The sequence below is a fragment of the Lactuca serriola genome, chromosome 5, assembly GCF_051521515.1.
Source record: "Lactuca serriola cultivar US96UC23 chromosome 5, Lser_US96UC23_V15, whole genome shotgun sequence".
Lineage (NCBI taxonomy): Eukaryota > Viridiplantae > Streptophyta > Magnoliopsida > Asterales > Asteraceae > Lactuca > Lactuca serriola.
This window is the reverse complement of record NC_136412.1, coordinates 193,758,307-193,775,919: the sequence shown is the minus strand read 5'-3', so window position 1 is coordinate 193,775,919 and position 17,613 is coordinate 193,758,307. Positions and strand designations below refer to the sequence as shown.

General features: G+C 40.6%; 1 protein-coding gene across 1 annotated transcript; it reads left to right on the top strand.

Annotated features, from left to right (window-relative positions):
- Window positions 1-15,057: 15,057 nt before the first annotated feature.
- LOC145050066 (uncharacterized) lies at window positions 15,058-16,077 on the top strand. Its single transcript, XM_078998380.1, has one exon. The coding sequence runs from the start codon at window positions 15,058-15,060 to the stop codon at window positions 16,075-16,077; it is 1,020 nt and encodes a 339-aa protein (XP_078854506.1).
- The last annotated feature ends 1,536 nt before the right edge of the window (window positions 16,078-17,613 follow it).

Below are 17,613 nucleotides of genomic sequence, written 5' to 3'. Positions count from 1 at the left end.
TACTTTAATATAATAATTACAATGATTGTAGTAATAATTGAATATCAATTTCATTAATGGACTTACCTTTTTATTTCAAAATTTCTACATTAAAGCTCATTAGTTTATTTTTTTAAATTTAAAAGATAAAAAAATCAATTTTAATAATTCATGATTTTTCTTACTTTTTTATAAATTTAAAGTTTGTAAATATTTAAACCTTTATATTTATTTATTTTTAATTAACCCACATAATATAATGGTCTTACATCTACTGAGATGATAAGTAAAAAATTAATTTTAAGTGACCAAAAAAACACATTTTCAAGAAAAAAAACAACGAAGTTGAAGTTTCTTATTATGGTAAATGAATATTATGGTCAATGAAAGGGATAAATTGGTAAGTTCATTTTACTTTTGGACAATTGTATTGTGAAAATGGATAATGCCATATATTAAGCCATTTTGAATTTAGACTTCAAAGTTCACACATTGGCTTTTACTGTTCACACATGTTTTGATATTTTAACATTTAGCACTAACAAAAACGAGATGATCTGTAACACCTTTTTGACTTTATCTTAAACAACATGAATTCCTTTCTTTTACTTCTTATGTTAGTGTATTGGTGAAATGTGAATCAAGGAGGTTTGATAATTATCGATTCATACAGTAATGAGTAGCTTAGGCACAAAAACGTGTTATTGAGTTCCCAAAGTACTAATGTTTAGCTCAATTTTACAAGGTTATATAGAAGGTATAAGTCATAATAATTTTTTCTGTTAATTTTACTAAACAAGGTTTGGTTAACCTAAAAAACTATTGACCAGGTCAAACTGAGTTTGGCAAACAGAAGCTTAATCGAGCACAAAAGGTTAAAAACTTTAATGGCTAGACAGTTAGTGATATTAAGATAATTGAAGTAACAAAATCCGGTTGGTTTCTCTGATGTTGTTTCCGATCAGAAGCTAAAAAGTCAAACTTTCAGGTTTTCTGTTAAAAGATTATCACTGCATTTCTTCTCTTCTTTTAGTTTGATTTTATTTTTGTTTTGATTTTTAGGAAGTGTTCCACATTTTAGTTTTGAAAGTAAATACTATATATATATATATATATATATATATATATATATATATATATATATATATATATATATATATATATATATATATATATATATATATCGGTTGAGAACTCATAATTTCCCGAGAACCCGAGAACTAAAAGTGGAGCGTTGGATCAAAAGTAATTCATTAAGGACATGATCGTCATCTTACCAATCTCATGTAATGTTTAATTGTTTTGTGTTATTTAACATATTAATATAAATGTCTAAAAATTTAAATAAATCAAATTTTCATATTTTTTTTAAAATAGTATTTTTCGTTTTTTTTAATGCAAATTTTTTAATTTTTTTATAGAAAACATGAATTTTTGAAAAAAAAAATGAATTTTTTTTAAAGAAAATTGCAGTTTTTTTTAAAGAAAACTGCATTTTTTTCAAAAAAAAAAAAAACTGCATTTTTAAATAAAAAAACTTATAGTTTTTTTTAAAGAAAGTTATATTTTTTTTTTCAGAAAAAACTGTATTTAAAAAAAAATGCATTTTTTTTAAAGTAAATTTTTAGGTGCATATGTGCATATTTTTTCAAATGCACATATGTACATTTCTTATACTATAATATTCGTAAGTAAATCACAACAAATCTTATATTTATTATTTAATGTATAAACATAATAGTACAAGTATTTTATTCGATACAAAATAAAATATAAAAAATTAAAAATGCTACAAATTTCAAAGCGTTTTCATGTCTTCGTGTCAATATTTCTTTATTTTCTTCAATTTATTATTTTTCACCTTTTCAATATTCACCACAATTTCTTCCAAATCTACAAGAAAATTAAAAAAAAAATTATTGATGCGAAAGCACTCACAAAAATACATATGTGATTTTCATGTGATTAACATATGAATCACATGCAATTATGAATCACATTTACATATGACATCATATGTAAATAACATGTGATTTATATGTGAATTACATGTGAATCATATGTGATTCACATATGATTTACATGTGAATCACATGTAATTCATATGTGAATTATATATGATTTACATGTGAATCGACTATAATTTATATGTGAATTACGTATGAATCATATGTAATTCACATGTGATTTACATATGAATCACATGTAATTCATATGTGAATTATATGGGATTTACATGTGAATCGAATGTAATTCATATGTGAATTACATGTGAATCACATGTAATTCATATGTGAATTACATGTGTTTTACATGTGAATCACATGTAATTCATATGTGAAATATGTTTACTATTGGAAAGTAATTAGTATTCTCCAAGGTTGAGGTGACTAATCTTGGAACTAAAGCAGGAAAAGGTAATTTAACCCTGATATGGTAAAATATGTTTACTATTGGAAAGTAATAAAATAACATAAAATGAAAATGATGAAAGAAATAGAAAATAATTTACCAGTTCAATGAGCACCCAGTAGGGAAAGCAATACCTGCTTGTAGACCATTTTCTTGTTTCAACCTAAGAACAGTATTCTCCAAGGTTTCACAGAGATCAACCATCAACATTCTAGGTTTTATAATGCTCCTAACATATTTCCTAACCTGTAAACAGATGAAAAAATTGTCATATATTATTAAGAACACAAGTAGTAATAAATATTCTATACTCTCAAATTCAAAATATAATTCAAATCGAAACATTTGTAGCATAGTGATATCAAGTTGTTGCAGGATCTAATGCCTTCTCTTCCTTATCAGGTCACCATTAACAATTTCCTTACACCGATTATTTATCTGAAGTTTGAACTAATAGTGGTTGTGAAATGAACAAAATCTACTTACATAATTGTTATGTCTTATGAAACTACAGTCGAGGGGGAAAAAAGCAAGACAATTTCTAAAAAACATCCAGAAGAAAGAACATTCATGCACCAAATTTAACGAAATATCTTTGAATGCAACCTGAGTTTGATTGTTACCCATGATAATATTATATATTATATATGTATATTATATTAATCTTATATAATATGTAACAGCTCAAATATTTATCACCCAAGATTTTCCAATAGCCTCTCTACTGCAACATGAAGATTACCTGCTGTTGCTGTCATCATGTTAAAAATCACATGATGACAATTGTGGTCAAACATAAAGAGGTTTCAAAGTATATTATTAAGAAATGATAAATGAGAAGAATCTAATAATGTACGTAAACAAGAAAATGTGAATAGAAAACGATGATTTAGAAGAAATATGGAGTTAAACTTGATTAGAGGATTCATGTTATCCAAGGAACAAGAGGATTTCAGTAAGTCTTTTCACAAACACTTGGTGGGCATTTGGTGATGCTTATTAGAGACTGTTTGCTTGTTTGATATTCAACAGGTAAAACTAACATTATGTAATAGAACAAGTCGACATTTTCTGAAACACATAAAAAGAATGAAGTAAGAATAAGAATGGAGTAATGTCGTGTCCTCATACAGGTCTCCTCTACTTATAGTGATTGTTGTTGAAATTGACGATCATTATCGTCGATTGTCAATCTCCACTGTTTGTGAGCGGTAGACTAGGGCAGATTATGGGATCGAGATTGACAGATTGAGAGATTAATTCAAATATGAATCGATCATCAGAGATAAGGTTGAGATTCAAATCGGTCATCGAAAAATGAGGTGGAGATCATGTAACATCCCAAAAATACGAGCCAAAAATTTCATTTTTAAAACAGGTACTTAGCAAAACATTTAGGAATAAATCATTCAACGATCATATCATTTCATAAAAGATGTTGCATGTCGGGAAAACATTGTCATAAATATAAAAGTGTCAGAGTACAATTCCCCAGGAAGATATCATAATGCGGAATACAAAACAAGTGTTTGATGTACCGCTACCACGCCAGATCCTTCCCCTTCGAAGAAGAGGTACCTGAAACCAAAACTGAAAATTGTAAGCACGAAGCTTAGTGAGTTCCCCCAACATACCACATACCATACAATCACATATCATGCATACTGTCGGGCAATTCTAGGGTGCCCGACCTACCCGATACAACCATTCTGGGGTGCCGACCTACCCGTGTCAAGCCGTTCTGGGGTGCTGACTACCCGTGTCAAGTCGTTATGGGGTGCTGACTACCCATCGATCCTAACAACCGATCCTCGGGGACTATTTCACCCCATACTGCTACTATCACATATATCATAACATAACATATTATCAGACATATTTGGGGTGTCCGATCTACCCTTCGGTCCTAACGACCGAAACTTAGGGACCATTCCCTCCTACTACCACTATCGCATATAACATATCATGTCAGCATATAAAATATCAGGTAGTAGCAGACCTAGATGTTATCACAAAGACAATCATCTAACATACAACTCCTACTGGTGGGCCGGCATTGTGGCCGTAGACCCACCACTACTGGAAGGTAACTCACCTCAAAGTAGCTGCTGATCGGTGTGGGAACTAACTGTCTTCTGCTGCTGCTGCTCCGGAAATCCTCTGGATAATAATTCCCACAAAACACTTAGTCAAATACTGCTAACCGACCTTAGGGTAAACTGACCATTTACCCCTAACCAGCCAAGATTCAAAGTCAAAGTCAACTGCCAGTTGACCTGACTCGCTGAGTTGGCTTGCCAACTCGCCGAGTCCCTGTCCCTTAGTCTGACCATAAATTCGTCTCTACTCGTCGAGTTAGGCGTTGACTCGACGAGGTTTCCTTCTAAACCCAAGGCCAATAGTCCGTCATCCCACTCGCCGAGTTGTATGAACAACTCGCCGAGTTCATCTTCATCCGAAGAACACTCTATGCTGTGACTCGCCGAGTTGTATGAACAACTCGCCAAGTTGTTCTTGAGGCAAGAAGATTGCCTTGAACTCGCCGAGTCATGGCATTGACTCGCCGAGTTACTTTATGAGTGAGTCTGGCTTCCGACCCACTGAGTCATGTCCCATGACTCACCACTCCACCCCGCAAACACGAAAGGGGGAAAACTCGGGGACTCGCGACTCGACTTGCCGAGTCTGTCACATGAAAAAAATATACATGCGATTATGCTTGAATCCAGCTCATGCTATTCATAGATCTGGGTTTCTAGGGCATGAATAACACGTAAAGTTTCAAATTTTACGTGTAAATAACCACTAATGAAGGTTTTAGGGCTCAAAATGCACCAAAAGAGTAGATCTAGGGCTTTCATGCAATGTGGCTCCATAAAGGTAGTAGATCTGAGCTCCTGGAGCTCAATCATACCTAGATCTAGAGGCTAACAACTTATTACAAACCATAAGGCACAAACAAGCTTGGGGAAAAGCTCAAGAAGGACTTCCATGGAGCTAAAAGGGACTATAAGCATGACAACAGAGGGAAATCGAGTTATACCTCAAGGAAATCACTGAGATAATACAAAGATGCATGGCCTCCTCCTCTTCTTCTTGATTTACTCTCCTTCCCTCTCCAAATCTTCATGAAAACACACCAAAAAGCTTCAAACTCACAAGGAACAAGGCTTGAACGAAGTATAGAGCTCTGAGGGTGAAGGGGGTGAGCTTGGGGCGGATAAGAGGGTTTAAATAGGGTGCAAACCCTTGAAATTTAGGGTTTCATCAGAAAGCGGGGACTCGCCGAGTCCAGAATATGGACTCGCCGAGTCGCTAACTTAAACATGTTCCGGATCCCATCTCTACTCGGCGAGTCGGACCTACAAATCACCGAGTACAAGGCTAAAAATGAAAAACACTAAGATAAATTTTACGTACCAGGAACCAAGTGCTACAAATCTCCCCCACTTATTTTAGACTTCGTCCTCGAAGTCTGCTGCTCGATCCTGAAACAGCTCGGGGTAATGCTCCATCATTTCTTCCACCGGCTCCCAAGTGCACTCGGACCCCTTTCGGTGCTGCCACTGCACCTTCACTAATTCCACGCTCTTGTTCCTTAGATCCTTCGACTTCCGGTCGAGGATTGCGACTGGGCGCTCCATGTAATTCAGGCTGTCATCAACCTGTATATCCTCTAACGACACCACCGCTGAATCATCCACGAGACACTTCCGCAGCTGGGAGACATGGAAGGTGTTGTGGATCTGGTTGAGCTCGGCTGGCAGATCCAGTCTATATGCCACCTTGCCCACCCTGGCTATAACCCTGAACGGACCAATGTATCTCGGGCCCAACTTGCCCCGCTTCCTGAACTGAATGACGCCTTTCCAAGGCGACACTTTCAGGAGAACCATATCCCTGACCTGGAACTCCAGGTCTGATCGACGCTTGTCGGCATAACTTTTCTGCAGACTCTGTGCAGTCTGAAGCCTGCTCCGAACCTGCTGGATTCTCTCGGTCGTCTTGAGCACCACCTCGGTGCTCCCCATGACTCTCTGCCCAACTTCACCCCAACATATCGTGGTCCTGCACCTCTGTCCGTACAACATCTCGAATAGAGGACGGTCAATACTCGCGTGGTAGTTGGTGTTGTATGAGAACTCAGCCAAGGGAAGATAGGTATCCCATCTACCACCGAAGTCTAGCACGCATGCCCGCAACATATCTTCCAAAGTCTGGATGGTCCGCTCACTCTGACCATCCGTCTGCGGGTGAAAGGCGGTGCTAAAGTGCAGACGAGTGCCCAACTCATCATGAAACTTCTTCCAAAACCTGGAAGTGAACCGCACATCTCAATCTGGTATCACTGACACTGGCACCCCGTGCCGCGCCACTATCTCCCTGATGTAGATATCGGCCAACTTTTCGGCCGAGATACTTTTCTGAATCGGAATAAAATGGGCGCTCTTGGTCAATCGATCCACGATGACCCAAATCGAGTCTACTCCCCGCGCCGTCCGGGGAAGCTTCATGATAAAATCCATCGTAATATCCTCCCATTTCCACAACGGGATATCCAACGGCTGCATTTTTCCATGCGGTCTCTGATGCTCGGCCTTGACCTTCCTGCAGGTCAAACACCGCTCGATGTACCATGCCACATCCCGCTTCATGTAGGGCCACCAATAGTCTAGGCGAAGATCCCGATACATCTTCGTCGCCCCTGGATGAATAGAGAATCGGGATTTGTGCGCCTCCTCCATCAAGACCTGGCGCATGCCTCCATGATACGGCACCCACACCCTACGGTGTAGTGTCAATAACCCTCGACTATCATAGTTGAAGGAGGTGACTTGACCCATTATTTGCTCACTCTTCCGATGTTCCTCCTTCATAGCCTCCTGCCGAGCTTCTCGAATCTGCTCCAACAGGGGAGTCACCACAGTCATCCTCATGCAAATATCCCTGATCGGCGCCGCCTTGCGGCTAAGCGCATCGGCCACCACATTGGCCTTCCTCGGGTGATAAAGGATCTCGCAATCATAATCCTTCACCATGTCCAACCACCGACGCTGCCTCATGTTCAGATTTGGCTGATCCATGAGGTACCTCAAACTCTTGTGGTCCATGTAAATGGTACATCGAACCCCGTAGAGGTAATGCCGCCAAATCTTGAGGGCGAAAACCATCGCCCCCAACTCTAGATCATGCGTCGGGTAGTTTGCCTCGTGAGACTTCAGCTGCCTTGAGGCATAAGCAATGACATGCCCCCTCTGCATCAATACTGCGCCTAAGCCTGAGATCAACGCATCACAGTATACCACAAAATCCTCTACGCCCTCGGGCAGGGCTAAGATCGGCGCCTCGCACAATCTTTGCCTCAGAATCTCGAACGTTGCCTGCTGCTCAGGCCCCCATCGAAAGACCACCGCTTTCCTAGTCAACCGTGTCAGGGGTACGGCTATCTTGGAGAAATCCTGAATGAATCTCCGATAGTAGCCTGCCAATCCTAGGAAACTCCGAATCTCGGATGGAGACTTCGGAATCTCCCACCTCACCACGGCCTCCACCTTGGCCGGGTCTACTGAAATCCCATTCTGGTTGACGAGGTGCCCAAGAAACTGCACCTCGCGCAACCAAAACTCACATTTAGAGAACTTGGCGTACAAGCTCTCCCTCCTCAAGGACTCCAAAACCTGTCTCAGATGCTCCTCGTGCTCCTCCTGCGTCTTGGAATAAACCAAGATGTCATCAATGAAAACTATCACAGACTAATCCAACATCGGTCTACACACGCGGTTCATGAGGTCCATGAACGCGGCAGGAGCATTGGTGAGCCCGAACGGCATCACCACGAACTCATAATGGCCATAGCGCGTCCGAAACGCTGTCTTCTGTACATCCTCTTCTCTGACCCTCATCTGATGATAACCTGAACGCAAATCGATCTTGGAGAACCAAGATGCTCCCTACAGCTGATCAAAGAGGTCATCAATCCTCGGGAGTGGGTAACGGTTCTTCACCGTTACCTTATTCAGCTCCCGGTAATCTATACACATCCGGTGCGACCCGTCCTTCTTCTTTACAAACAGGATCGGGGCTCCCCAGGGTGAACTGCTTGGTTGAATAAACTCATTGTCTAGCAGTTCCTGCAGCTGCGTAGACAACTCCTGCATCTTAGGAGGAGCCAACCGATATGGTGCCTTGGCTATTGGAGCCGCACCAGGAACTAGGTCGATCCTGAACTCCACCTGACGCTCCGGAGGTATTCCAGGAAGCTCCTCCGGGAACACGTCAGCGTAGTCTCGCACCACTGGAACCTCGCTCACCGTCGCCTTACCCGTCTCCCGGGTATCCATAACATATGCGACATATCCCGCGCAACCCTGCTGAAAATAGCGCCTAGCTCTCGCTGCTGAACATACTATAGGTCTACGCTGTGGCCTCTCGCCGTGGATCACCAACTCTCCCCCCGCTTGGGGTCCTGACCCACATTAGCTGATGTGTGCAATCTATCACCGCCCCATTGGGGCTCAACCAATCCATGCCTATAATCACCTTGTTCCCCCGCAAAGGGATGAGAACCAAATCCACCAAATAGCGCTCCTCAAATAACCTTAGGACACAATCCCTGAATACTGCTGACGCTCGCACCGATCGATCATCGGCAATCTCTACCTCTAAAGGGAAATCCAACATGCCCGAAGACTCAGTAAACCTCTTGCTAAGCGCAAGGGAAACAAATGATCGGGTGGGACCCGAGTCAAACAACACCTGGACAGGTATACCGTTCACATGGAACGATCCCGTCACTACATCAGGTGCGGCGCGTGCCTCCTTTGCCGTCAGCTGAAACGCCCGGCTCCTCACCACTAGAGCCTCTGCCTTGCCCAGCCGGCCATCTGTAATCCGTAGGGTAGCTGGAGCCGGCGCCTTAACCGTCGCTGATGCTGTCAACTAGGGGCAATTGGCCTTTTTGTGGCCCCTCTGGTTGTAGTGAAAACACAGCAACTCTGATGTCTGAATCACAGGTGCAGGGGCGGTACAATCCTTGCTGAAATGTCCCGTCTTGCCGCACTTATAGCAACCCGACGATCCCAACCTACACGCCCCCTCATGAGGCCTGCTGCATTTCTTGTAGTGGCTCGGTCCTGACTGGCCTTTCGGCCTACCATCTAATCCCTTGGGCTACTTCCCCGAAGCCCCTCCTGCCTGTCCCTCCTCTAACTTCCTCTTCCGGATGTGCTCCAGATCTATCTCCCTCTCCCTCGCCCTGGCAATCATAGAGTCCAAGGTGGGGCAAGCTGAAAAACTGACATGCTCCCGAATATCATCTCGGAGCATATCATGGTAGCGGGTCCTCCTCATGTCCTCATCACCCGCATACTGGGGCACCAATAATGCCCTCTCCCGGAAATTGGCGGTGATATCCGCCACAGTCTCCGTCGTCTGCCTCATATCCAAGAACTCCATGGCCAGCTACTGAAGCTCGACATCCGGCGCGAACTCTGCCCTAAACCTGGTCGCGAAGTCCGACCAAGTCATAGCCTCAACAGCCGAGGCTCCCAACGAGTCCCCCACAGACTCCCACCAATCCCTAGCTCGATCTCGTAAACACCCTGCTGCGAACCTCACCTTCGACCCCTCAGGGCAGAAGCTAATCATCTGTGCAAACTCAATGTATGCAATCCATCGTCTGGCAGCTATGGGGTCCTTCGCCCCGTGAAAATCCAGCGCACCACTGCCCTGGAAGTCCTTGAAGGACAGTGTGCGAGATCCTGACTGACCAGATGCCATTTCGCTCCTGAATGCCCGGAGGCGATCCTCCATCAACTCCAATATCCCTTCCTTGATCGACCCGAAGATAATGGGGGTCGACTCAAGGATGCCTCTGGTGATCTCTGACGCGATGAACTCGGGTAGCCCCTCATCTACTGGCTCGGAACCTGATCCCGAACCCGATCCCTCTCCTGTACTGCCAACTGCTGGCCTCGAGCGTAGTACCACCATTCTCAAATACATAAATAATAACTGTTAGTGATACTGATACCTCTGGAGGAATCACACCTACTACAAGTTTCCTGGTCTTATCTTGGCCTTCCTTGGTTCGGGTACGGATCCTCTGCTTTCAGTAGTACGGGCCCATACTACCTTCCACATCTATCCGTACCTTCTCCAAGGACTGCCTTGACTCCACCAGATCCCTGTCACTACCGCTGATCACCGCTATACTCACCCTAGGCTTGCCCTAGGAAATCTCTATCTCCACTCGACCCAGTCCTCAGCTGCTGAAGGCCTCCTTGTGATGCCAGTTAGTCATTACCTGAACACCATCACATGTGATGAGGCTCAGATAATCCTTCGAGTAACATATCCGTCCCTATAACGATTAGACTCAAACAAGAGCTGCGCAATAGGGCCAAATCTAGCACTCTAAGATTATTCAACCCTGATCACATGTGACGTGACGTATTCACTTAATGGCTAACTCCCATCACTCAGAATCCCACAAAGCACAAAGCAAGCAACATTCAGACAAAAGGGAACAATCTCAAGCAATTCCGTTCTCATAGAGAAAAACTGAACTAGCATACAGTGCAAAACTCGTACTATCAGGCATAACCTAAACAGGCTACTCTACTGCTGTCTACTCAATTCTAGCATGCAATTTTCATACACTGAAGCACATAAAGCAGGCACATAAGGCATCACTCCTAGATCCTTACTCCTATTCTAGCATGCTGTTCTACTGAAACTGAATAACATAACATAAGCTTGTATGGGTATTTTGGGGAATACTTACTTGAGCTCGGCCGGTCGCGCACGTCACACACTTCGTTCCTTCTTAAAACTCTTTACTTAGCTTTTCAGAAAATATTTTCTTCTTTAAAATCTTTTAATCCCTCGATTTGAGTTTAGTCACCCCCGAAGGTGTGTCCGAGTCCCTCAAACCAGGGCTCAAATACCAACTTGTAACATCCCAAAAATACGAGCCAAAAATTTCATTTTTAAAATAGGTACTTAGCAAAACATTTAGGAATAAATCATTCAACGATCATATCATTTCACAAAAGATGTTACATGTCGGGAAAACATTGTCATAAACATAAAAGTGTCAGAGTACAATTCCCCAGGAAGATATCATAATGCGGAATACAAAGCATGTGTGTGATGTACCGCTACCGCGCCAGATCCTTCCCCTTCGAAGAAGAGGTACCTGAAACCAAAACTGAAAACTGTAAGCACGAAGCTTAGTGAGTTCCCCCAACATACCACATACCATACAATAACATATCAATCATACTGTCGGGCAATTCTGGGGTGCCCGACCTACCCGGTACGACCATTCTGGGGTGCCGACCTACCCGTGTCAAGCCGTTCTGGGGTGCTGACTACCCATCGGTCCTAACAACCGATCCTCGGGGACTATGTCACCCATACTGCTACTATCACATATATCATAACATAACATATTATCAGACATATCTGGGGTGTCTGATCTACCCTTCGGTCCTAACGACCGAAACTTAGGGACGATTCCCTCCTACTACCACTATCGCATATAACATATCATGCCAGCATATAAAATATCAGGTAGTAAACCTAGATGTTATCACAAAGACAATCATCTAACATACAACTCCTATTGGTGGGCCGGCATTGTGGCCGTAGACCCACCGCTACTGGAAGGTAACTCACCTCAAAGTAGCTGTTGATCGGTGTGGGAACTAACTGTCTTCTGCTGCTGCTGCTCCGGAAATCCTCCGGCTAATAATTCCCACAAAACACTTAGTCAAATACTGCTAACCGACCTCATGGTAAATTGATCATTTACCCCTAACCAGCCAAGAGTCAAAGTCAAAGTCAACTGCCAGTTGACCTGACTCGCCGAGTTGGCTTGCCAACTCGCCGAGTCCCTGTCTCTTAGTCTGACCATAAATCCGTCTCTACTCGTCGAGTTAGGCGTTGACTCGACGAGGTTTCCTTCTAAACCCAAGGCCAATAGTCCTTCATCCCACTCGTCGAGTTGTATGAACAACTCGCCGAGTTCATCTTCATCTGAAGAACACTCTATGCTGTGACTCGCCGAGGTGTTCTTGAGGCAAGAAGATTGCCTTGAACTCGCCGAGTCATGGCATTGACTTGCCGAGTTACTTTATGAGTGAGTCTGGCTTTCGACCCACTGAGTCATGTCCCACGACTCACCACTCCACCCCGCAAACACGAAAGGGGGAAAACTCGGGGACTCGCGACTCGACTCGCCGAGTCTGTCACATGCAAAAAATATACATGCAATTCTGCTTGAATCCAACTCATGCTATTCATAGATATGGGTTTCTAGAGCATGAATAACACGTAAAGTTTCCAACTTTACGTGTAAATAACCACTAATGAAGGTTTTAGGGCTCAAAATGCACCAAAAGAGTAGATCTAGGGCTTTCATGCAATGTGGCTCCATAAAGGCAGTAGATCTGAGCTCCTGGAGCTCAATCATACCTAGATCTAGAGGCTAACAAATTATTACAAACCATAAGGCACAAACAAGCTTAGGGAAAAGCTCAAGAAGGACTTCCATGGAGCTAAAAGGGACTATAAGCATGAAAACAGAGGGAAATCGAGTTATACCTCAAGGAAATCACTGAGATAATACAAAGATGCCTGGCCTCCTCCTCTTCTTTTTGATTTACTCTCCTTCCCTCTCTAAATCTTCAAGAAAACACACCAAAAAGCTTCAAACTCACAAGGAACAAGGCTTGAACGAAGTATAGAGCTCTAAGGGTGAAGGGGGTGAGCTTAGGGGCGGATAAGAGGGTTTAAATAGGGTGCAAACCCTTGAAATTTAGGGTTTCATCAGACAGCGGGGACTCGCCGAGTCGTCAACTTAAACGTGTTCCGGATCCCGTCTCTACTCGGTGAGTCGGACCTACAACTCGCCGAGTCCAAGGCTAAATAATGAAAAACACTAAGATAAATTTTACGTACCAGGAACCAAGTGCTATACATCAATCGTCGGGTTATCGTCGATGTTATCCGGGCAGAGGCAACTCCATCTCGAAGGTGGAATGTGGTGAAGACGTGTGTGTCGTCTGTGTGAGAGAGTGAGAGAGGGGGGAAAGAGAGAGACGATGTAGAATTTTGATAGAAAGGGTTTAATTAAATTAATTAAGTTAATTGTTAAGGAATAATATTATTAATGCCTAATATACCCTTGTGATTATTTTTAAAATGTCTAAAGTAGATTTAAAGTTGTTCTTATATACAAATTGTGCCACTAATCATCTAAGCCATACAAATAAACGATCCAACGTTCCACCTTTAGTTCCCGGGTTCTCGGAAAACTTTAAGTTCTCAAATGATCATTTCTCTCTCTCTCTCTCTCTCTCTCTCTCTCTCTCTATATATATATATATATATATATATATATATATATATATATATATATATATATATATATATATATATATATTTCAAATTTTGATTGGTTAAAAAGGGTATGTGAAACATGGGGAATGTTTGGTTAAAATTGATGAGTATTAAAAAACGAGTCTTGTGAATTAAAGTTCCATTGTATATTAAACGTGTGTTTGGGTGAGTTTTTTATTTATAAAGTTATTTTCATAAAAATCTTGACTTATTATTTTTACCAAAAGAAGTTTTAAAAATATGTTTGAAATAGTTTTTAGCTTTTTACCTTTTAAAAACCTAAAAGTCATCAAAAGACAACATTTTATGCCTTTTAAAAAGGATGCGTTTTCTCCTTATCAAAAAATCATCAACGAGGTGTGCGCGTGGGCTAAAAAAGGAAAACATAAGACTTTTCTTTTCAAGGTTGATTTTGACAAAGCTTTCGACTCGATTAGTTGGAGCTACCTTGATTCGGTGATGGTCCAAATGGGTTTTAGTAATACTTAGCGATTTTGGATCAAAGGTTGTCTATCTTCGTCAAGAGCGTCGGTTCTTATCAATGGTGCTGCCACGAAAGAATTTCCTATTACTAAAGGAGTGCGTCAAGGAGACCCTCTTTCTCTCTTCTTATTCATTATAGTCATGGAGGGGCTTAATGTCACCTTGAAATCCGCTTGCCAAAAATCACTTTTTAAGGGTATAAAAATTCCTAAAGATGGAATCGAGATCTCCCATCTTTTCTATGCCGACGATGCTATTTTTATGGGAGAATGGACCGATTCAAATTTCATTAACTTGGCATGGGTTCTCAGATGCTTTCACGCGGCCTCCGGTCTTAAAGTAAATTTTCAGAAATCTAAAATCTTTAGGATTGGAGTTACAGACTCAGAGATTGCTAGATGTGCTGGCATCATTGGATGTGAGGCTGCTTCCTTACCATTCAACTATCTCGGTGTCCCGGTGGGGGCCAACATGGCATTAAAAAGAAATTGGACGCCGATTATCGATCGCGTGCACAAAAGGCTTGCTTCATGGAAAGCTAATTCTCTTTCTTTTGGCGGTCGGTTGACTTTGACTAAGGCGGTTCTTGGCAGTCTTCCCTTGTATTTTTTATCCATCTTTAAAACCCCGAAATCGGTTGTTGAGAATTTGGAGAAAATTAGAAGAAAATTTTTATGGGGCGGCCTTGGCGAGAATAATAAAATTTGCTGGGTGGCCTGAGATGTGATTCTTGGCCCTAAGAATTTGGGAGGGCTTGGCATCGGCTCTTTGTTTGCTATGAATCGCGCTCTCTTGGTTAAATGGTTATGGCGATATAAAACTCAACCCAACGACTTATGGAGACGGGTGGTACACGGTTTTCACAATTTAGGCAGGAAGCCATTTGAAAAATGGGGTAAAAAATCGCTGCCAGGGGCGTGGATGAATGTGGTGAATGCCGGGATGGAATTGGAAGGGCTTGGAATTACGTTTTCATCTTTATTCGACATACGTATTGGTGATGGTTATGATACCTTATTTTGGTATGATGATTGGACTGGTCTAGGCTCTTTGGCTTCGATTTGTCCTCACCTTATAAATCTTGATAAAAAGAAATCAGCTTTTGTTTCTGAGCGGCTCTGTGGCAATCAACCAAATTGGAAATGGAAAAGGGCGGCCATGGATCAAATGGAGGCGGCTGAGTTTATCAAGTTGGAAGGCATTATGATGGGGGCTGATACTTCTAGTGGTGCAGATACTTGGAGATCCAAGCTGTTGAGTGATGGTTCATTCTATGTACGCGACCTAAGGCACTTGATCAATTTAAAGGTCACCCGTCTGGTTCAAAATCCAACTGTGTGGATCTCCTTGGTTCCGAAAAACGTAGTTTGCTTTGTTTGGAGAGCTTGTTTAGATCGAATCCCTACTTCGACGGCTTTGACTATGAGAAAAGTAAATTGTGCGATCTCGTCTTGTCATTCTTGTAACGATGGGATGGATGAATCTAACCACATACTTGTCAATTGTCCGATCGCTAGAGGTGCGTTGGATTGGATCCTGAATTGGTGTCAAATTTCTGATCAACAATTCAATTCGGTGGCTGAGTTGGTGGGTTTTGTTGCACAATGGGTGAGGTGTCCTAAGAAAAGAAAGATTTTCATTACTATCATTTACGGATTTCTTTGGTGCGGTTGGAAAGCTAGGAATGCTAAAGTCTTCGATAAGGTTAGGACGTCTTCGCTAAATTTGGCGGATAGTATAATCACCTTGGTGTTCAATTGGGTAAAATATAGAGACAAGTTTGATGATTGTAATTAGTATGTTTGGAGTTGTAATCCTTTTGACATTTTGTAATTTGTTTTTTGTCCAAGCTTGTTTCTTTAAAGGCCGGTGGTAATATATTTCCGCCGTTTCAAAAAAAAAAAAAAAAAAAAAAAAAAAAAAAAAAAAAAAACTATTCTAAAAGAATTTTTAAAATTCTTAAACATCTTATTAAACATTTTGACTTTTTCAAAAAGAAAAAAAAAAGTCATTTTAAAAGTCCTCTAAATAAACAAGTAAATAAGTACCGTAAATTTCTTTTACATTTTAAAAAGGGTATGTGAAACAAGGAGATGTAAGTTTCTTTTACATTTTAAAAAGGTTATGTGAAACAAGGGGAGTGTTTGGTTAAAATTGATGAGATGGATAGTATTATTAAAGTGTGTTTGGTTAAAATTGATGAGATGGATAGTATTATTAAAGTTTGTGTGGAACATGGGGAGTAATAATAGGAAGATAAGATATTGAGATAAACCTAATAGGTTAATACCATTCAGGCATTTACTATGGGAATGGAAGTCCATGAAATGGTCCATAGACCCAACAACCTCTCCAAATAACTCTTACAGCTTACTAATTTAGTATGCCATGGTGGAAGATGGGCTTTTTCCATGTTGGTAACTTGGTATGGACCGACAATTCATCTAACAGACACCTCACACCTCCATCTTATTTTATTTTTACCCACACTTATTATATTAACATTTTGACTTTATATCTTCTCTTTTATTAATTTATTAAAAATACATATAATTTTTTTTATATAATTTACACCATTAAAAAGAGTTTACGGATATCTTCAAAACAAAATCAATATTGAATAGGTTTCTACAAACTTGTTTTTATAAATATTACTTTTAGTTTTATAAAAATAAGATTACAATTAATATATTTTTAGGTTTAAAAATGTATTTTGTGAAAATATATAGATTAAATTAATAAATAAATCGGCGGGACTTATAAACCTTAATGGAGACAAATTTATAAATGACTACCGACTTAAATGATCATCGAACTTAGAAAAACATCACCATTTAGTCATTAAGGATCCTAATAAGTCCTTAAACTCTTAATAGTACTTATTTGTTACATATCTATTGCACTTAAACTCTTGATATTTTAAGTTTATACCAACTTGAAATTATGCTTTATAAAGTCTGCGTCAATGATCTTAAATCATTATTACCATGGTTTTTATGAAACACCAACATTTTTACCATCTTCTATCTCATTTCTTTATCAGGTCACACAATTGTACTAAAACCCTTGATATTTCAAGTATAAAGCAACTTGAAATTATGGTTTTCAAATTTTGTGTATATGGTCTAAAATCATTTTTACCATGATTTTAGTAAAATATCAAAAACTTTACATTCTTTTTCTATTTTCTTTGACACATCACAGTTCACATCACTTAAAATCATTGATATTTCAGGTTAATTCCAACTTGAAATCTAGGTTTTAAAAACTCTGTCTTTTATGTTTCCAATCATTGTTAACATGGTTGTTTTGAAACACCAAAAATCCTTACAT

Excerpts from the sequence above, each read along its gene's own strand:
- LOC145050066 (XM_078998380.1), top strand. The coding sequence starts at position 15,058 with ATGAATCGCGCTCTCTTGGTTAAATGGTTATGGCGATATAAAACTCAA.